The sequence below is a fragment of the Sciurus carolinensis genome, chromosome 10, assembly GCF_902686445.1.
Source record: "Sciurus carolinensis chromosome 10, mSciCar1.2, whole genome shotgun sequence".
Taxonomy (NCBI): domain Eukaryota; kingdom Metazoa; phylum Chordata; class Mammalia; order Rodentia; family Sciuridae; genus Sciurus; species Sciurus carolinensis.
Window position 1 is genome coordinate 71,573,180 of NC_062222.1, and position 22,989 is coordinate 71,596,168.

The 22,989-nt window shown below is 34.1% G+C and overlaps 1 protein-coding gene across 1 annotated transcript in view; it reads right to left on the reverse strand.

Moving 5' to 3' along the window:
* The window catches only part of Cds1 (CDP-diacylglycerol synthase 1), a 70,627-nt gene that overhangs the window by 16,217 nt on the left and 31,421 nt on the right, over positions 1–22,989 (reverse strand). The window contains exons 4-7 of the mRNA XM_047566719.1: positions 20,872–20,969; positions 17,804–17,943; positions 2,522–2,580; positions 426–508 (exon numbers count right to left, since the gene is read on the reverse strand). Of these exons, the coding sequence (XP_047422675.1) occupies positions 426–508; positions 2,522–2,580; positions 17,804–17,943; positions 20,872–20,969 (380 nt within the window). The remainder of the gene's footprint in view (positions 1–425; positions 509–2,521; positions 2,581–17,803; positions 17,944–20,871; positions 20,970–22,989) is intronic.

The window sequence follows — 22,989 nt, forward strand, 5'->3', positions numbered from 1 at the left end:
CTGGAATCTGGAAACCTACTTCCATGTAAAGGCAAAAGAAAACCTACCCAGCTTTGCTTCCACCCAGAGAATATGCATTTCCAGCACAGTGTGCTGACAGGCAAACTCTCATATTCTTTTTGCATTCCATGTAAATAATAAACTGTTAAAAGTCTATCCTATGTAAAAGATCACATTACAATCAATTTGCATCTGAAGATGTAATTTGGAAGGTTTTTATGAAGCTTTCTGCATTATATTTGGAACTTTAAGAAAGGTTTCCACTGTGTCTTCAACTGACAGAGTAAGCAACACTCTAATTTTTAATGGAATAGAGGAACAATAGATAGTACATTTTAGTAGACACCTGTAAAACATCACTTAATGTTAAAGAGTTTCAAAGAAGTTAGACATAAATACAATACAGCATAATACTATTCCCTTACCATATCATGCCTTCAAACAGATTTTGGATGACAAGATGTGACTGAGTAACAGTTATCAGTAAAGTGACATGAGTCCATGCGAACTGTTAATAGCCCAACAACACAAAAATTAGCGAACACAACTGATCAGTGCAGCCAAGGAAGCAAGAGCAATTTGAAATACAAATTTCTGCCATAACTCTTGGTCAAAATTTGTAAAAAAAAAAAGGTCATACAAAATAAATGCAGTTAGTAAATTATATTCATTATATTGCCTATTAGAATCTTAAAATGATGAAAACATTTAAAGGTAATCTTAATTTTATACAAATTGGAATGCCAATACAGTGAGATATATTACTAAATTTAAAAAAACACATAAAAAATAAACCATAATATTGAGTCACATGATTTAAATAATATTGAGAAATATGCAATAAGGCTGTGGCATTTAGAGAACATTTTACCTCAGCTGCACTCTATAGTGATGAAAATTTTTGAAAAATTTTCCTTACAGTTTTTCATGGTAACTTTAAAGCTGTTTCTAACTTCAAATGATTCTAAAACCAGCAGGATTCAATTGCCCTTAAATTCCACCTTTTGAGATATAAAAGTTGATATCTTCACAGGTCTGTTTTATGGCAGTATTTAATTTCAAATTTTCAAAAGCCTCTCTGTTTCATCCTTCTGGCCTGAGAGGTGGCTATTTTAGTGACTTTTGGCACAATTGCTGTGAGAAGAATATGAATGAAGAGAGGCTAACATTTCTATGTACCATAAACATTGTAATTTTAACTGGACTTCATGACTTTTCAAAATAATTGGAATTATGATTTATTCTTAACAAACCCAGTTCTCATTTTAGAAAACAGTATTTTATATTTGTTGTTTTGCTTTATTCTATTTTTAATCTGCTTGAGACCCAATTCTTTTACACTAGTTGCTTCAAAATGAAAAACTAATTTTTATTTTCTCCCAAAAGGTATCATTTATGCAGTGGTCTCTCCATATCCATGTCTTCCATCTGTGGGTTCAACCAACCACAGACTGAAAATATTTGGTGGGAAAAAACTGCATCTGTACTGAACATGTACAAACTTATTTTTCCTGTCATTATTACCTAAATAATGGAATACAACAACTACTTACACTGTGTTGGGTATTATATATAATCTAGAGGCTATTTAAAACATTTGGGAGGATGAGTGCGGGTTCTATGAAAATACTATGTCATTTTATATAAGGCCCTTGAGTATTCATGGATTTTGGTATTCTGGAGGTCCTGGAACCAATTCCCTGAGGATACCAAGGAAGGACTGTTTTTCACAAGCGAGTCTATTATTTCTAATTTGTCTGTATTGTTTGCAGATTTTCACTAGAATTTTACCCTTCAGATCTCCTGAAATTAGGTAAGAAATATTACAATTTCTTAGTGATATTAGCAGAATATCTTGAAGGAGAAAAGCAAAGCACAAAATGAAATATAACTCACACCTAAAATGAGCCTTACTAATACATGAATTCACAGATCTAAACACTACATCATGTTTTAGTGTTATAATTAGCTACATTTTTAAGGAAATGAAAAGTTCATCATGGAAAGTGACAAATTTCATAAAACATAGACTTTAATTTACTGAATACCTTATGCCAAAAAGAATTTTGCAATTCTATCATTAACCATAACTACCAGAAAAATACATGCTCTGCTCCCTTTATGCTCACTTTAACAGCAAGTAAACAAAGATAATTTCTACAAAACAATATGGTAGATGCTTCCCAGACTTAGCAACCATCGAGTGTCTATGAAAACTCTCCAAATTTCCACATACTTAGGGGATTCAAATACTTTATTAAATTTAGTCTTTGCAAATATTTAGAAAAAGTTTTTAGTAAATTTTTAGAACTGTTAAAAACTTTAATTCCTCAAATATTGTCAATTTCACTTTTTAAATGAAATTTCACCTTTTAAATTTAATAGTCATCCATGGAAATATCCATGACGTTCAAGCAAGACTTCAACTAGCAGGTTATTTACTCACTACAGAAAAAATATACAGAGAGAGGTAAAGTTTTTAATTACACATGGTGACTACAGAATAATGGTTAATACACACCATATAAAACTGCAGACGATAATGTTTCTTCACCAAGCTCAGTACAAACATGCAGAAACCTGTTCAAGAACAAAAAACATGTGCTTGCTGTACAATTTGGTACAAAGCGTACGTAAGATTCCCTGAGCCCAAATAAACCAATTTCCTACATCACATCCAGGCATATTTTAGTCACTTACTCATATGCCATCTTTCCTACTATCTTATATTAAGCATTTTAAGTAAGTTTCCTGAGTAAAACAATCTTGCAATCTCCAAAGTGCCTAATATATTCCATGGCACAAATTAAACAGACATCTTCTCTTGTATTAATTAAATAAATTACTCCCTTGTTAATATGTGGATATAAAAAACAACTGAATTTCAGTTAAATAAAATTTGTTATGTCAATTCATCGAGTGGGCTGGGGGTGTAGCTCAGTGGTAGAGATCTTGCCCAGCTTGTAAGAGGTCCTGAGTTCCATCACAACAAAAAGTAAGTTCTTCAAGAGTATGTACAGAATGTTTTCAATCACTATACAATAGTCAATTAATAATAACTATCATGGCAGCTAATATCTACTGAACACATTAGGTTCCAGGCTCTTGTCTAAGCATTTTACACATATTAGCTCATTTAATTCTTCCCCTATTTCTATGATATAGGATCATCTCCATTTTATAGATGAAGAAAAATATACAAAAGGTTTTGTTAATATACTGAGGCTCGCAAAGCTAGAATAATACTCAGATCTTATTGAGACTCAAGACTCATATGGGTCCACAAAAACCCATATCAGCCAAGAGTCAGGTGAAGAGTAACTTGAAATTTCTCAGAACCATATTATAATAATTATAATGAAATATAATATTTTTAATAATTCTAAGATTTCTCACTAGTATTTGGGTTTATACTTCTATCCCAATAATTTTTTACACAATGAAAACATACTAAAAAATCTTAATCTAAAAATCACTTAAGTGAAATCTAATAATCAAATATTAAAATGAGAAGCAATAGAACTACTTTTTGCCCCATATGCCAGTAAACTTCTAAAGATATATAGATATGCTTTTTTAACAGAGGTGGATACTGAAAAAAACACATAAACTGAGTCTGATTTCAGATGAACAGCCAGGTATTCTGTAACATCTTTGGAATAGGTTCCCTGAGAGAGAAAATGAATAACCAACTATCTATTCTATATAAAATAAAACAGTGGCCTTTGAAAATCAGTATTCACTTATCAAGGCAATAGTACGCACTAGAGTAAGCAAGGGTGCTGCTGTTCTCAATGGGGAAAGAACCAAATAGTGGGTAACTTGGATCAGACTGAATTTAAACGTGTAAGTGTGTAAGGGAGGGTGCCAAAGGAAGCAGGTAGGTTCCCACCTCCTATTTGTCATCTATAGAGTAATTTAACTAAACTGCAAAAGTAACAAATATTTTTCGAGTGGAAACATAAGTGAAAGTCATTATGCTATCTGAGAGACCAAGAATGGGGAGGGGGCCAAAACTGGAATTTGTGGCATTGCAGTTGCCAACCATATAAAAGACTCCTTTTAATATCACTGTTTTAAAGTTTTTCTTCCGTAGCAGGTAGATTTGTCAAGCAGCTGAAGTAATAATGTAATTTCTATGCTGATTTATGTCAACTGATCCGTGGCTGAAGCTGAATGTAGACTGGACTTGGTGCAAAGGCTGACGGAGAAAGGGAAAAGCTGAGACATGGGACATGCAGCTGGAACCTCCTTTATTGTCTAACAGAGCCCTTAACTCTCCCAGGACATCCTTGGGAGCTTTTCAATTTCATTAACTGTGATTTATCTCCTCACAAATATAACTCCATAATACATGGATTTTTTTCTTTCTTGAAAGTATGTAGTATTATTCACCCTTAAGCATTTCTTCAAACAAAATTACCAGCAGAATCATGCAATATTTTCCTAATGGACACTTTAAACAGTCTTAGAAACTCAACTCTTACTTGATCCAGTTTCCCCTAAAGGATTTAATTAGCTGATTACTAGATAGATTAAGATCATATACTTCTCTGACTCAAGCCTAGGAGATATAAAGTGTTTCCCTAGCATACCTAAACATTTTTTTAGGAAAAACAAGCTTTTGCTCTTCCAACTTCCTGAAGAAACAGATGTGGTATGGTATCTGCTCATCCTCACTGGGCATCACTGCCTGCATGGGAATGTAAGTGGAGCTGGCCACTGTCACTGAGGTTTTGAGGAGGAAAAAGTCAAAAGTTCATCTATTTAATTGGTTCTAAAGAAAAAAAAAGGGGGGTGGGGGGGATGAGAAGATGGAGGTATAGGAGTGGCTGATTTCCAAGCCGCCTGATGGCGTGAAACCAGGAAAGTAGATAAACAGTTTCTCAGTGAGGTGGATGAGCTACACTATATCCTCATGCAGGAAAGACACCCCATGTCTCCTTGTGCCTAAGAGGCGACCTGGCAGGGGCCCTCCACATGACCTAGACTGTGCCTAGAACCCAGGAGAAATTCAGGCAGATAAAGTGTTTTATCCAGGGGAATGTGGGCATTTAGACCTTGAGAGAAAAGAGGTCCCTCTAAACATTTGAGTCTGGTGGCTTGCAAGTCAGCTGGGGCGGGTCAGGAATTCATCTGGTGGGTAGGAATGACTTTGCACTAGGGGACTGGGCCCAGGAGGCTTGGAAGGATGGGATCTGCAGGTGGCGGAGGGGTTAAGGACCGGCTCCTTCGCAGCAGGAGTAAACACAGGAGAGATTCTTGGGGTACAGACTCCCGGCATGGATCAGCAGCTGCCAGGCTCTAGAGGTGCACTGATTTAAAATCTGACCAACTGCCATTCAACCTGGGGCATACCTAAATGGAAACCTGCCTCTGGGAGCTTCACGTATGGGAACTCCTCTTACAGAACTATACAGCGAATCCACCCTGAGAGTGGAGCAGATGACATTCTCCAACCTGCCTCACCTCATACTGTGGAAAAGGGAAGTAATTTGACCAACAACACAAAATGAGGAAGGATTGACAGCCTGCAACTACTACTCATTCGCAGTACATCCTCGGGGAAAAAATTGGAAAGATGGGAACAGACAAGAAATATACATTCTCACTGACATTTCTGACTACCACAATGGAAACAATTCCTTAATTTTCATCAGGAACATTTTTTTTCTTAATTTTTAATGTATTTTTTTCTTTTTTACTTTCTTTTTTCTCCTCTTTTTTGATTAGATGGCTCATGGACATATGTACACACACATTTTTGTCTCACTTTTCACATTTCTAGCATTTTTTGAAGATAGATATTTATGATTCTATCTTTTAAGGGGTAGGGTTTTGGATTAGTATATTTAAGTTTTGTATTGTTTGTAACTTCTCTATTTCTCTTTTCTTTCTCTTTTTTCTTTTGCTAACAGCTAAAATCTATTGTTCTTTCACTCTTTAATTTTTTAATTATACTTTCATTCCTCCTCCCTCATAACCATCACATTCTACATGTCTTCTGCGTGTTTGTCTCTGTTCACCTTTCAAAATAGCAAACCCTTTGTAAACTTAAAGTTTTTGCTGTTGGCAATCGCTTATCATACCATTTCTGTTTATTGTGCAAATTAACATAATGTCATGACAGAAACTGAGTATTTAGTTTAATGCTGCATTGGTTGTTGTTATTTTTTTCCCCCAAAACATGAGGTACTAGAAATCTTCAGGGACACTATAAGTTGAAAGGGCACAAACTCCGCCACCTCAGATTCAAACTGATAAATGGGGAGGGAGACGCATAAACAGTATGAAAAAGCAAGGGAATAAACTGTCCCAAACAAATGAAAACACCTTAATAGCAGAATCCACCAACACCACAGTGGATTTCAGCTGTTTTCTCAACCCAGACTCTAAAAGCTAGATGGTCTTAGAATAATATATACTAAGCTATGAAATAAATGGATACCAACCAAGAATACTATATCCAGTAAAATTAAGCTTCTGATTTGATGATGAAATAAATGCCTTGATTAAAAAAAAAGTTAAAAGAAAGCCTGCACTATAAAACACACTCAATAAAATATTTCATGAAGAAGAAATGAAAAATAAAATTGAAAACCAAAAAAGAGGAACTACACTAGAAGAATAGTCAATAAAAGGAGAAACTAATTCAAATTAAAAAATAGAAATAAATCAAAATGACAGGGAATAAAAATCATCTCTCAATAAAACACTGAATATAAATGGCATAAACTCATCAAGTAAAAGATAAACACTGGCAGTTTGGATAAAGACCAATACCCAACAATATGTTATCTCCAAGAGACTCACCTCATAGGCAAAGACATCCACAGACTGAAGGTGAAAGGATGGGAAAAAAACATATCAATCACATGGTTCTCATAAAAAATTAGGGATTTCTATTATAAGATAAAGTGGACTTCAAAGCAAAGTAATCAGAAAAGAAAAAGGCCAGTTCATACTGCTTCAGGGAATTATACAAGAAGAAGAAATAAATATTTATGCCACAAATAATGGAGCATCTATGTACATCTAACAAATGCTCCTCAATATCAAGAATCAAAGAGGTCACAACCCAATAACACAGGATAATTTTAACATGCCTCTATCAACACTAGGTAAATCATCCAAACAAACAAAATAAAGACACTACAGAACTAAAAAGTGCAAATAACCATCTAGACTTTGTAACAGACATATATAGAGAATATTTCATACATCAATGACTGAATACACTTTCTTCTCAGCAGCACATGATTTTCTAAAGCCACATAATAAGCTATAAGACAACTCTTAAAAATACAAAAAAAAAAAAAAAAAAAAAAAAAAAAAAAGAAATAATGCCTGGCATTTTATCAGATCTTAATGGAATGGAAGTAGAAATCAACAATAAGATAAAAATGTAAGCTACTCTAGCACTCAGCTATTAAATAATATGCTACTGAATGATGAATAGATAGCAGAAGAAATCAGGAGTGAAATAAATAAATAAATACTTAAAGGTAAATAAGAATAGTGATACAACATATCAAAATCTCTGAGACACTATAGAGGTGGTTCTAAGAGAAAACTTCATAGCACTGAGCTCCTTTATTAAAAGAAAAGACACCAAATAAATAATCTAACATTATATCTCAAGGCCCTCAAAAAAGAATATATCAACATCAAAATCAGTAGGAGAGAGGAAATGATTAAAATCAGAGCCAAAATCAATGAAACCAAAATGAAAAATTCAAAAAAAAATCAGCAAAACAAAGTTATTTCTTTGAAAAAATAAAATGGATAAATGCTTAGCCAAGCTAACCAAAAGAGAGAAAAAATTCAAATTATTAAAATTCATGATGAAAATGGATATATCACCACAGACAATACTGAAATAGAAAAATCAGAAACTATTTTGAAAAGTTGTACTCCAAAAAATCAGAAAATCTTCAAGAAATTGACAAATTTCTAGAGACATATGACATACCAAAATTGAACCATAAGGACATAGAAAATTTAATCAGTTCAATTTCAAGTAATGAAATTGAAGATAACATCAAAAGTCTACCAACAAAGAAAAGCCCAGAAACAGATGGATTCTCAGCCAAGTTCCATCAAACCTTCAAAGAAGAACTAACACCATTCCTCCTCAAATTATTCCATAAAACAGAGAAGGAGGGAATCATTCCAAACTCATTCTATGAAACTGATACCAAAACCAGACAAATACACATCAAGGAAAGAAAACTTCAGACCAACATCCATGATGAACATAGATGCAAAAATTCTCAATAAAATCTGGCAAATCACGTACAAAAACACATTAAGAAGAAAGTAAACCATGATCAAGTGAGGTTCATCCCAGGGATGCAAGGCTGGTTCAACATACAGAAATCAATAAATACAATTTATTACATCAACAGACAAAGATAAGAATCACATGATGATCTCAATAGATGCAGAAAAAGGAATTAACAAAATACTGCATCCATTCATGTTTACAACACTAGAAAAACTAGGGATAGTAGGAACATAATTCATCATTGTAAAAGCTTTATACACCAAACCCAAAGCCAACATCATTCTGAACAGAGAAACACTGAAAGCATTTCCTCTAAAAACTGGAACAAGACAGGGATGCCCTCTTGCACCACTTATATTCAACACAGTCCTGGAAACTCTAGCCAGAAAAATCAGGCAAAAGAAAGAAATTAAAGGGATATGAATAGAAAAAAGAAGAGCTCAAACTAATCCTATTTGTGAAGGACATGATTCTACATTTAGAAGACTCAAAAACTCCATGAGAAAACTGCTAGAACTCATAAATGCTTTCAGCAAAGTAGTCAGATAAAAGATTAACACCCATAAATCAATTGTGTTCCTATATACCAATGATGAATCAGCTGAAAGAGAAATTAGGAAACTATCCCATTCACAAGAGCCTAAAATAAAATACTTGGCAATCGATCTAACAAAAGAGGTGAAAGACCTCTACAATGAAAATTACAGAAGACTAAAGAAAGAAATTGAAAAAGACCTTAGAAAATGGAAAGATTTCCCATGTTCTCAGATGAGCAAAATTAATATTGTCAAAATGGCCATACTACCAAAAGCACTAAACAGATTTAATGCAATTCCTATTACAAAGTCAATGACATTCTTCATAGAAAGGGCAATCAGAAAATTCCTTTGGAAAAATAAGAGGCCCAGAATAGCTAAAGCAATCTTTAGTGAGAAAAGTGATGCATCATAATAATCAGTCTTTAAACTATACTATAGAGCTATAATAACAAAAACAGCATGTATTGGCAGCAAAACAGACAGGAGGACCAATGGACTAGAATAGAAGACACAGAGAAAAACTCACACATATACAATTATCTGAGACTACACAAAGGCACCACAAACATACACAGGAGAAAAGATAGCCTCTTCAACAAATAGTGCTGGGAAAACTGGAAATCCATATGTAGGAGAATGAATTTTAACCCATCTCTCACACTGCACAAAACTCAGCTCTAAGTGAATCAAACTGAGGTGTTAGACCAGAAACCCTGCATTACTAGAAGAAAATGTAGACCCAACACTCTAACAGGTTGGCTTAGGAACCAAATTCCTCAACATGACTCCTAAAGCACAAAAAGCAAAATCAAGAATCAATAAAGGGGTGGTATCAAACTGAAAAGTTTCTTCACAGCAAAGGAAACAATCAAGAGTGTGAAGAGAAAGCCTATAGAATGGGAGAAAACCTTTGCCACCTGCACCTCAGATAAGAATGTTAATTTCCAGGATATACAAAGAACTCAAAAAACTTAACACCAAAGAAATAAATAACCCAATAAATAAATGGGTTAAAGAGCTGAACAGACATATCTCAAAAGAAGAAATATGAACAGTTAACAAACATATGAAAAAATGTTCAAGTTCTCTAAGCAATTAAAGAAATGCAAATTAAAACTACACTGAGATTTCATCTTGCTCCAGTCAGAATGGCAATTATGAAAAATATAAGCAACAATAAATATTGGTGAGGATGTGGGAAAAATGTCCCACTCATACACTGCTGGTGGGACTGCAAATCGATGCAACCACTCTGGAAAGTAGTATGGAGATTCTTCAAAAATCTAGGAATAGGACTACCATTTGCCCCAGTTACACCACTCTTCAGTATATATCCAAAGGATTTTAAATCCGCATATTACAGTGATGTAGCCAAGTCAATGGCTTATAGAAGCTCAATTCACAATATCTAAACTGTGGAACTAACCTAGATGCCCATCAACAGATGAACAGATAAGTAAAACGGGGTATATATACACAATAGAATATTACTCAGCTATAAAGAAGAATGACTTTGTGACATTTGATAGTAAATGGGTGGATTTGGAGACTGCTAAGTGAAATAAGGCAATCCAAAAAACAAAGGTCAAATGCTCTCTCTGATATGTAGATGTTAACAAGGTGGGGGGGGAGGGAAGAATAGAAGTTCAGTGGATTAGACAAAGGGAAATGAAGGGCAGGAAGGGTGGATAGGAATAGGGAAGACAGTGGAATTAATCTTTCCTGTGTACATATATGAATACATCTCAGTGAATTTCAACATTGTGTACATCCACAAAACTGGGATCTTAATTAGAATATGATATATTCCATGTTTGTATAAATATATCAAAATACATTATCTGTCATGTTTAACTAAAAAGAACAAATAAAAATTTTAAAAAACATGTTGAAAAAGGAATATATGAACTTCATCATTTTCATCTGCAACAATACAGCCATGTGAATATTTTATTTTTAAATATAAAAAATGTACATGTGCTATATTTTAATAAATCTATGGTAAGGATATTTTGTCCATTTAGGTTCAGTCTTACTTTTTTCCTAATTAGCAAAGGATATTTATATGGCTGTGTTTCCAATTAAAATTACAGACCTTATTTTTACTATTATAAATAAAAGTATTCATTAGAAGGGTTTCCTGATACACAGCTCTGGATATATAATCATGCTTAACTACACTTACTGATCATCGTTCACGAACACAATATTGTCCCTGGTGCTGTCTGCAACAATAAAGTTTGTACATCCTGTTGTCCAGTATCAAGGAGTTCCCCAGGTGGTTAGGGAAGAACCAGTTATCCAATAGACCACAGGAAAGTGTATTCAAAGGAGAACAAAAGAGAATGAGATTTATTAAGAAGATCACAAAAGTAGGACAGAAAAAATGAAGCACTGAAAAGTCCAAAAGATGAGATTGAGGAAATTTCAGAAAAATGGACAAACAATATAAACAATATTGAGCATTTATGACATGCCAGACACAAGATACATATAAAATGAAATAAATATGATAGGTACTGGTATTCAAAGACTAGTTGAAGAGACAAACTATCAAGAAAAAATAAAGTTGTTTTAAAAACAGTCATTAAGATGGACCCAGGTGTGAATAGTGGAGTTCACCAACTCTTCCCTCATTCTTTACCTGGTTAGATTTTTCATTACATTCACTAAAAACCATCAAAACTCCAAAAATGTCTAACATCATATTAAATAAATGCAAAAGCATGCTGCCTTATGTGGGCCTTTATTCAGACACTAAACTACAATTGAGCTATTTACAAACAAATTTAAATATGCACTGTAGAAACTGTCATACAAATCAATCAGTATATCAGCTGAGATTAAGGAAAAAATTTTTTTCTTTGTGGTACTGGGGCTGGAATCCAAGGCCTTGCACATAGAGTGTGCTCTACCACCAAGCTACATACATCCCCAGCCCAACAAAATATTTACTAAATAGAATATGTGTATAATTCTCATTAGATAAACAGATACTGAGGTGATGAAGGGTCAAACACATTAAGTTCATTTACCCACCACTGCTAAACATATGGCTGCTCAAGTTTCTAAAAAGCCCTAAATCCAAATCACCAATCTGATGAATTCTTTTTTATATGTGTCTAGTCTTTATGTGTGGGTATATATGTATATATGTATACACATACATATATACACACACATGTATGTATGTGTGTGTGTGTATACATATATATATACATATATATATATATATATATATATAAAATAGATATTTAGCTGTTGATGGACCTTTATTTTATTCATTTATTTTATGCAGTGCTGAGAATCAAATCCAGGGCCTCAAACATGCTAGGCAAGTGCTCTACCACTGAGCCACAACCCCAACCCCTATGTATCTAGTCTTTAAAGATTTGTCTTATTAGTTTCAGTATCAATCTTTTTTTTTTCCTTGTTATCTATCAAATTCACTTTATGATAAAATTAACTAAATGTCAGAATGACTTCCAGGTCCTAGATAGTGAGTCATCCTGAATGCTAGGAAACAAGTCATTTAATTTTGTGGCCCTTGATGAGGGAGTCAGACCTAAATATATCTATGTTGCATTTCAATAAAATTCAACATCAAGGGAATAGCATGGGCTATCTCTGCTTTTAAAATCTGTGAAGGCCTATACTTTCCAATGTCATCTGACCACTGCAATAAAACAAAAATTCTGACAGGGCCTCTGGAATATCACTTAACCAACTTCCAAAGATTTGTGAAAGGTACAAATATCTCAACATAGCACACTGTTTCCTCACTTCTCTCTTAACGTCTAACTTCATTAGACCAAGCTCATAATGCTGCTAACCAACTCAAAACCACGAGTAAAACAGTGATGGTAAGAAAGTAGCACTGAAAAGCACTGTGTGTGCACTGCACAGTCTCAGTCTTTTAACCATTTATCCAATAGATATGTAGTAGGAATCTAAATGTCAGATCCTGCATTGAGCCCTGGGAATCAAAAAAACAAAAGTCACATAGCTGGGATTTATAGTTTGAAAGAGCCATATTTAGGCCATGCTTAAAACAGTAATAGATATAAAATTCTATGTTAAAAACTTTGTATTAAAAGTTTCATCATTTCACCCAGTATCTCTTAGCTTACTAAGAGGGTGTATTTTAAGAGTAATATTTGTAGGATTGTACTAAAGTCAATTTCCTATGTGATACTATAGTTTTGAAAAATGTTACAATTGGTGGAGACTGGGAAAAGCATAAAAGGGAACTGTTATTTTTTTACAACTGCAGATAAATATGTAATTATCTTAATAAAGTAAATAGGGATATAAAACGGTTTTTCATAAATTTTCATAAAATAACAGTTGGGTTCTAAGATCAACTAATAGTATCTTTATTTTTCAAATTCATAACCCTCTTAGTAGTAATTACTAACCTTAAGGATTCTGTACCATACTCTCTTTAGTATGAATTGTAGCAGTAGTTTCCTACCTCATCTTACTGCTAATGTCTCCCAAACCCCTTCATTTAAGTATAACCTCATTATATCTTCTCTTAGCGTGGAATCCTCAAGTGGAATTTCAGGGATACAGTCCAAACCCTACTCATGACATAAAAAGCTACTCAAGATTTGTACAATGAATCAAAATTCAGTCTGTAAAAATAAAAATAAATAAAATTAAAAAAAAAAAAAAAGATGTGGATCTTGCCTACCTTGCCAGTCTCTGGTGCATGCTATAGGCCCAGAACCACACCCCCACCCCAAGTCCCATGCCTAGCACAGCTAGCTGGCTGCTCTTCCTGGATGCTCTTCCCTGCCAGTCGCTGGACAGAGGACTGCTTATCCTCCACTTTTTATGGCACCTGATATTTCTTCTCTCATACTTTTGCATCATTCCAACCCCTTTTCTGAGGTAGGCCCTCTTCCCTTTCTTCATGCACCCACTGATCCTTCTTTATGTTTCAGGATTAAGGAGAAATCATTGCAAAAGTGAAACTAAGGCAGAAATCACTATATTGTTAAAAAAAAAATACTGATTTTACTTTATGAGTCCAAAGGTTTAATGTATGAAACAAAAACTACTAAAAAGGGGTTGATTGGGAGGAGATGTGTAAAATGTATAAGCAGAAACAACAAAGAAAATAAATTTCACTTATCTGTCCCCACTCAATTGAGAAGTTATAGCAAACCACCAAGGGGAAGTAAGCCAAGGGAATAGTAGTCACCTTATATGCTGACATTCTGCCAAATATCGCTGTACAGCAACATAGATGTAACTATAGATATGGAAAAAATGAGATCAATTTAGAGGTGTCGATATAAAAACAACTATGCACTATATTAAGTGGAAAAAACAGGTAGAGAATAGTCTGCTCTTATTTGTATAAGAAAATGGGTAAGGAGTAGGCATGGTAACGCATGCCTATAATCCCAGTTACCAGGGAAGCTCAGGCAAGAGGATCACAAATTAGATGCTAACATGGGCAACTCAAAATCTGTCTCAAAATAAAATCATAAGAACTAGGTATAAAGCTCAGCGGTTGAGTGCTTGCTTAGCATGCACAAGGCTCTGGGTTCAATCCCCAGCACAGCAAGAAAAAAAAAGGAGGGGAAGGAGGGGAGTGGGGGATAGGAGATTTCTGAAATAACTGCAGTAAGCCCCTGGAGATAGTAAGGCTCTGAGGCAGGAAGATGGTTTCACCGAATACTCCTTTTCAGTCTAAAATTGTTTTTACTATGAGTGTATATTATGTTTTCACTTTTTAAAACTAGTTTTACAAAAAACTAGTAGAACTCTTGTCATGCTCCCCATCCAGAACCCAACCACTGTACTCTGTGATGTGCACATCACAGGGAGAGGTCATTCTAGATGCTCACATTAACAGTCAGCAGTAATTTGCATCTTGGACATCAAGCCAACTCAAGACTTAAATGACTTTAGCAACAGCCTCCTTCTTAGTGCAATCACGAGAGGCCCTGAGTTAGAAATGATCCATTTAAGCCAGTTGATTCATAGGACTATGAGAGAAAGTAAGAAATTGTTTTAAGCCAAGAGAAAAATGAAAGAACTTGGTAAGGGTTTCTGTTTTGAGCAAGTAGAAATGTATCTGTTCTATCCTGGTATACCACTAAAACAACATTACAAGAAATTAAGGAGAAAACTCGCAAGAACAAAGATAACTGAAGACATGCCAAGGAGAACTAAATAAAAATGCCTGCAACATTTGGAAACTGTAAGACATGACTAACTTTCAGCAGAAATGACATATCAGGGGTGACTGAAGGTGTATTCTAGAGAAACTGAATGGCTCCGTGGAAGGCAAGAGTGAGGCCTTGGCCTCCAAGCTGGAGTGCTAAGTAAAAGTCTAACAACAGGTGCAAAAACCTGGCTAAAGCAAGCAACTATGAGAATAGACCAGCGGTATTTTTAGAGATGTATGAATATGAAGCATTCATCTGCTATGCATCATTTCACAGGAAATTTTTCGAGGCTATGCTTCAACAAAGTGAGGGTGATGTCCAAAAAATGTGGAAGACAAAGGACAAAAATAGGGACCTAAATCACGAGGGCAGTTTGGTGGTAGGCCTGAAAGCATCGCGTCTACAGGAACAGCAACTCAGAGGTCTCCAGAGACGAGGGGAATTGACAAACTATATGATTCTATGCAAACATTTGAAAACAACTACCAACGAACATGGGAAAGACCTGAAGGAAAAATAAAACATCTTTACTCCAAAATTTACCTATGTGGAAAAGAGAGAGGCAGTTATTCAGGATAGGGAAAATAAAAAGTTGTAAAAGAATGGAAATGTAATCACAGACACTGCTGATCTATAAGAAATGACATTTTAGGTAGCCATTTAATAATGCAAACAATGACTAAAAACAACTGAGTATGGAGAAGTGAGACATGTTTTGGTAAGAAGTCAACAGATAATTCCTAAGATAAATTAAAAAACAGATCTATTACCTAAAAAAACGAGAAAAAGAATTGAATGTAGTGGGGTACAGGGCTGCTGCTTACATTATAAATCTTTAAAATTGATTTTTAAAACTAATATATGTAATAAAAATGCTTTATATTTTAGTTTATCATAATTATTACTGAATAATTATAAGAATAATCACATGAAATAAAATAATTGTTAGGTTCTATAACAGAAGGCTGTCTAGGAATGTAGCTCAGTGATATTTACCCACATGTTGTGTGGCCCTGAGTTCAATCTCTGCCAAAAAAATAATAGGAACAGAAGCCACTGTGTATATTTATTCTGCTAATATTAATATAAAAACTCAAAAATGCCAGAAAAGCAGTGTTGCCACTCTAAATACAAATTGAGAAGACATTATTTTCTTTTCCCCTATAACTAGGAAACAATCCATGCAAAATCTACCTTACATTTTAAAAAGTAAATCAGTGGTCTGGAGGTATAGCTCAATGGTAGAACTCTTGCCAAGCATACACTGGGCCCTGCGTTCAGTCCCCAGCACCACAAAAAAAAAAAAAAAAAAAAAAAAAAAAAAAGGAAGGAAAAAGAAAGAAAGAAAAATCAAGTTTGTTGGTTTGGTAAATGAGAAAAAATACTCAGTCTTTCCCAAAAAAGAGTGCCACAAATGTGCTTTGACAAACAGAATCAGAGTCAGTGTTTTACTCCACAAAATTTGAGCTGGTATCACCAAAATCTCTTCATGGTAACCTTCAAACTGACCAGAATTTAAAGCAGACCAACTACTTTCAAATAAATACCTTCCTTTACCCTTGAAAGAAAAGAAATATTTTAATACTTGTCAAAATTTTACTTTCTACAAACATATTAGTAATGAATTTTAAAATAAAGGAACAGAATCAGAAAACTGGAGTGAACAAAAAAAAAAATGATGTAAAAGAAAATCCTTCAGAAAGTGCAACCCCCACCAACCCACCAAAAAAACTCTCAAGTCTGAAAATTACCATTATCATTTCAGATTGTGTTTCATGTTCTAGAATCAGAAGGCCAAGGAACTAAAGAGGACATCCTTCAAGTAGAAGCACTATGAATAACATCACCATAACTACTGAATAAAATGACAAACTAAAGGATTGGACATACTATTCACATGCTCTGTAGATTTTCAGCTTCATGAAAAATGAAAAGGAATCACTACAGTATATTAGATTTTCAAAACTGTACTAACAGTAAAAGAATGTATTTACTGAGAAACTTCTAGGAGCTAAAGCAATAACTATTAATAATTAAAGTGAAAACTCACAAATTTCATTTTCTTCTTTCAAAGTAAAAATAATTGTAATAGTAACAAATACTTAGGTAGTGCCAGATACTGTTCTATAAACTCTACAAAGAAACTGAGACATGGAGAAAATTAAATTTCCTGATGTTTACTTGACTAGTAAGTGCTACAGCTAGGATTCACATCAGGAATTTGACTTTTAAGGGTATACTTTAAAATCAGCTCAGAGATTTCTTTTATGATGGGTAAAATTTTATGGAAAAGAAATATGTTAATTCTAACTTAACCCTAAATATCCAATTTTTAATCTAAATAATAAAACAAGGCATAGCACACTAAACAAATTGCATATACAATAAACTGTCAGGAAAACTAATCACCCTAATGAATCCTACGAAAGCTCTATTTCCTATACTCTATGTTTATGTGTATTATAGATATATACATTTATACATATACATATATACCAACGTTTCCTTGTAAATTTTATTTGAATGATAATTACTGTGTTTCTTTACTATAATTTTCAAAGAAATTTTTCAAAAATATTCAGTGACTATTAATCAAGTACTTTTTTTAACCACCATCAGGGAGTAAATGCTACTTAAGACCATGACAAAAGAAACAGCTTTACACACGAGAAATATTTAAAAAAGAAAGACTGGAATAAAATGTAACACATAAAGGATATTATGCATTTAAATAGTATAATCATGGAAAGTACATTAGTTACATATCAACACAGAATAATTCCTCGACTTACCTGCCAGATAGAGGGCAAATGATATAAATCTATGGTAGCGAATGAGGAACTGAAGCTGTTCTTCTCTTTGAACAAATGTAGCAAAATAATCAGCTACCGTCTCTCCATAGAAAAAGTAGTTTACACACAGTAGAAAGTACCTGTAATTTAAAAACAATTAACTCCTTTATATTTGAAGGCTTTTCCCCCTCAAACTCAATTGAATAATTCTCTATACTTTATGGTATGAAGTTAAAAGCAAATTCAAAAGACCAATTCAAATTAGTCAACAACCATCTACTGAATATAGTTCATGTCTTTAACCTAAACTATAATGTCAGAGAAAACAATGTAGAAAACACTGCACACACATATAGACACACGCTGAAAATCAACTCCCAAGTGCTCAGAGTAGTTTAATGCTCTTAATAGTAACCATCCCGACACATCCCCACCCGCTCCAAGAAAACTGAAAAAGGAAGAAGAGTTAATCCAACTCTCTCCCACTGCCCTGCACACAAATATTGGCATTTCTCTGCTCTTCTCAATGCTCAGACAGACTCCAGTGGAGCAGTGATATTAGAGGGAAAGTGGGCAACCAGACCTAATAATGGTAGATAAAACTCTCTAGGAGAAACTTTTTTTCTCCACTTTTTTTTTTTTTTTTTATTTTTAAATAACAGGGATTGAACCCAGGGGCACTTAACCACTGATGGGATTTGTTGTTACATATTTGTACATGCACACAATACACAATATAACAATAGAGTTTGGCCAATATCACTCCCCAGCACTTCCCACTTCCCTCTCCATCTCACCCCTTGGTCCCTTTCCTCCACTGATGTCCCTTTGAGTTTTAGGAGCTCCACCCCACCTTTCTTTTCCTTCTTCCTCTCTAGCTTCCACACATGAGAAAAAACATAGGTCCCTAAATTCTTGAGTTTGACTTTTTTTGCTTAACATAATGGTTTCTAGGTCTATCAATTTCCTGCAAATAAAATACCAGTTTTCTTTATGACTGAATAAAAACTCCATTGTGTAGATATACACCACATTTTTCTGTATTCATTCACCCACAGATGGACACCTAGACTGGTTTTACAATTTGGCTATTGTGAATTTTGCTGCTGTAAACACAGGTATGCATGTTTCACTATAGTATGATGACTTTAATTCTTTACAATAAATACCAAGGAGTACTGGGTTGTATGGTAGTCCCATGCCTTGTCTTTTGAGCAACCTCCATTCTGATTTCCATAGTACTTGCAATATTTAACAATCCCACCAACAGTGTAAAAGTTTTCCTTTTTCTTCACATCCTTGCTGGTGTTTACCATTACTTATATTCTTAATGACTGCCAATATGACTGGTATGAGATGATATCTCAATGCAGTGATTTACAGTTCCCTAATTGCTAATGATGGTGCACATTTTTTCATCTATTTATTGGCCATTTGTATTTATTCTTTTCAGAAGTGTCTGTTGAATTTGTTGACTCATTTATTAGCTGGTTATTTGATTTTTTGTATAAAGCTTTTTGAGTTCTTTATATATTCTAGATATTAATACTCTGTTGGAGAGTAGCTAGCAAAGATTTTCTCCCATTGTGTAGGATTCTTCATGATCCTAATTTTTCCTTTTGCTGTTCAGAAGCTTTTTAATTTGATGTCAGCCCGTTTATTAACTCTTGGCATTAATTCTTGAGCTTTAGGGGTCCTACTAAGAAAGTTGTTGCCTGTGCTTATATGATGGAGTGTTGACCCTACATTTTTTTCCTAGGAGTTGCATAGTTTCTGATCTAATTCTTTAGGAGCAACTTTTTAAAATTTCATAAATCACCTGTCCCTCCTCCAGTTCTGGTGTGTCCCCTCCCTCAGGCAGAGGGTGAGCTCAGAAAAGGCTGAGAATTGCCTTAGACAAGAGTTCCTCAGTGCCTCCTGCTCTGAAAGGCAAAGTCCTAGCTGGCTAGAGAACAGTCCAAGAACAAAGGAGTGGTTTCTCTCAGGTTCTCACAGATGGATGATACTTCTCTGGTCCCAAAGTAATGGGCAAGTATTCTTTCCCCCATCAATTGCATTTCCTCCTTCTGTTATCCAATGATATGAATTTGACTCTTCTAGAAGGCTATCAAGGACTAACCTAGTTCACCAGTTCAATTTTTTGCCTATTATTCCCCAACAAATATCTTCTGCTTAGGAAGGCCAGAAATGTAATACCATCTGTAGTACATGCCATATCTAGAACCTGATGGGTCCTGCTTCTCCAACCCAGAAGCTTGTCTTTATTTCAGGGTCAGTTAGTCTCTCTTCTACGAAGTCTTCTATAATCACTGGAGCCCATCCTTGTTTATCTTTTCTTTTTCCATACTTGTAAGTAGTATTGCATGACTTGACATTTAATTGTTCTCCAATTACTTTACCTACCTAACATTTCCCATAATTTTGCCATTACTCACAAAGAACATGTAAGAGGAAAAATGAGCTATCACCAAAATCAAGGAACCATTTTCACTACTCTAAACCCCAAAAATGATAGGACACTGGTTCTTTGGCTGATACTAATCAAATGACATGATAAAAGTGAGGCCATTTAGGTTAAATATGAACTCTTATGTTATCATATCTCCTGGTTAAGGTCTTGATAGCTATGAATAAAAATTTAAATGCTGAAATCACTCAGTGATCTTCTTCTAACTTTACAAGCACGTGCATATATAAAATATTTTGCATTCTCAACTAAGAAGAAAGTAAAAGATTATGAGTAAACTTTTATGATAAAATTATGATCCTAAAAGATATAAAAATATGTCTAAAACAATGTTAAGCAAAAACAAGAATGCTATATATATTCATTATAAATTAGATATTTCTACAAAGATTGAAATATGAGCTATGAAAAAAGTTCTGTTGTGGTAAAACAGGTGATTTTCTTCTTTTCAAAATTCCATTACATTATTTATATTCGCCTTTCTCCAAAATCAATCTATAACATGAAGTGAGTGGATACGTAGACTTATCACAATGGTGCTTTTATGAACCTTAGAAAAGAATCAGATTTTCATATTGGAAAGAGATATGAGTTTACTTACCAACTCAGTGTTCTAAACCATGGGAGATCATAAGAATGATAGACCCTGTAACCTATAGTGATGATTTCATGGAAGCATTTTACTTGGATGCCCAGAACCTGAAACCAAGAAAGAACATTAACACATAATTCTCAAGGTTTACATTTGTGGCTTAATCACTTCAAAGCAATCTCTTATCATATGTATTTTAGAACACTTTAATCTACTAATTTTTTAATTAATAAAGACAGTAGCAAAAATTCAGTATTCAATGTCTCTAAAATCAAGTGATGGCCTAAAACTTATTCTAATAATTTTGAGAGATCCTCCCCAAGGCAGGGAGTGGCCTTGGAGTTTAAAGCTTGAGGGATATAGTCTGGTTGTTCAGACTACTTCCATCATTACTACTTTGATTCTTTAGACTGTCCCTATCAAAATAGACAATCTTGGGCTAGGGATCTAGCTCAGTTGGTAGAATGCTTGCCTCATAAGTACAAGGCCCTGAGTTCAATCTCCAGCAATGCAAATTAAAAAAAATATTAGACAATCTTTTTGTCCAATTTTTCCATTTTGTCTCTTAAGTTACCCTAGAAAAATGATCACATATGAAAGCCTGCTTGTACATATTTATCTTTAACCATACATTCTGGTATACTTAACAAAGAATAAAGATGCCATCAGGACAAGTAGTCAAAACATCTTCTACCCAGTCACCCAAGAACTGGGAATGGCCTTTTCATTCTCACTGCTGTGCCAAGCCTCCCATGGCCAGAAACAATTCTCATCAATCTGAGTTGTACTATGTACACAGCAGATTATCAGCAGCCTTCTACATCTGCATACTTCAGCCCACTAACAGAGTTCATGCAGTTCTGTTGGTAGTGTCCTAAATTCATGCCTAGTAAATGGGTTTCTGAATTTTTTTATGTTCTATTTAAACCCCTTTATCCACTGATATTGGTGAAGGCAATTCCTCAAGTTTTAGCATCATATTTATTAGTGCTTGGCTTAGATCAATTCCAAGACTCAAAGGGCTAATGGCAAGTTGGACACTTATAAACTGAGAGGTTAAAATTTTTGTGAATGCAACAGACCCCTTTTCAACCTCTAGAGAGCACACTCAAGGGTTTTTGTTTGCACAATCTTTAGCTCTTAGATTTTTAAGTTTAAAGAGTATTTTTAAAAGTCAAAGATTATGTTATAGAACCATATGTAGCTTCTTAAAACGTAAAATATTACTATCTGGTACTTTTCAGAAAAAAAGCTTACCAAACTCAGTCTGAAGATATACTCTAGGATTTCTTTTTAAGATTTTCACAAATTAGCTTTACCAAACTTATTGTTTAGAATATTCTTAAGCTGTTTTCCCCCATTATATTTTCTGCAGGTCAAATCATATAAAGTGGCACAACTAGTTATAACCACAGTCTTTAAAGCACAAATTGAAAGAAAAAAAAGATGAAAGGAAGTACTGGTGTTAACTAGGTTTTGGCAGCTAATAATAGGTTTAGGGATGATTTTTAAAAATTTTTTTAAAAATAATTTCAATATACTTTTTCAGCTCTCACAATGGGAAAATATTAAACACATTATCTGAAAGTAAAGTAAATGTGTCATGTCATCTACATGATAGAAAATAGAAAAACATTATCCCAAACTAGTCTAAAGAGTACTTTTAGGAAAAAGTTGTTAAATGTATTAGAATGTAAAGGAAAGAAGACAATTAAATTATTCCTCAAATAACCTTTGTATATAACATCAGATGTTCCATGATTATTTCTAAAAAAATAATCACAGAATGGGGACAATACTCAATGTTAAGATAAAGTGCAAAGCCATGCTATTTATAGAACCAAAGAGCTTTTAAAATATCAAATGCACTGATGCAATTTCTATGAACATGTTTACTTGAGAATAACCATTAGCATTAGATGTGGTATTTTACTGAGAGAAAAGTATTTTAAAATCGCACACATATATTTATATGATCATCAACTACAGTCTACAAGGAGAATTAATATGGAACTCCTGGAAAAACAAAATGGAATTCAAAACATCAGAGTAAAAAATCTTTAAAATATAAGTATTATTCAGGGTTGGGTGATTATGACCCATTTATGCAGAAATTGGTACTAGTGG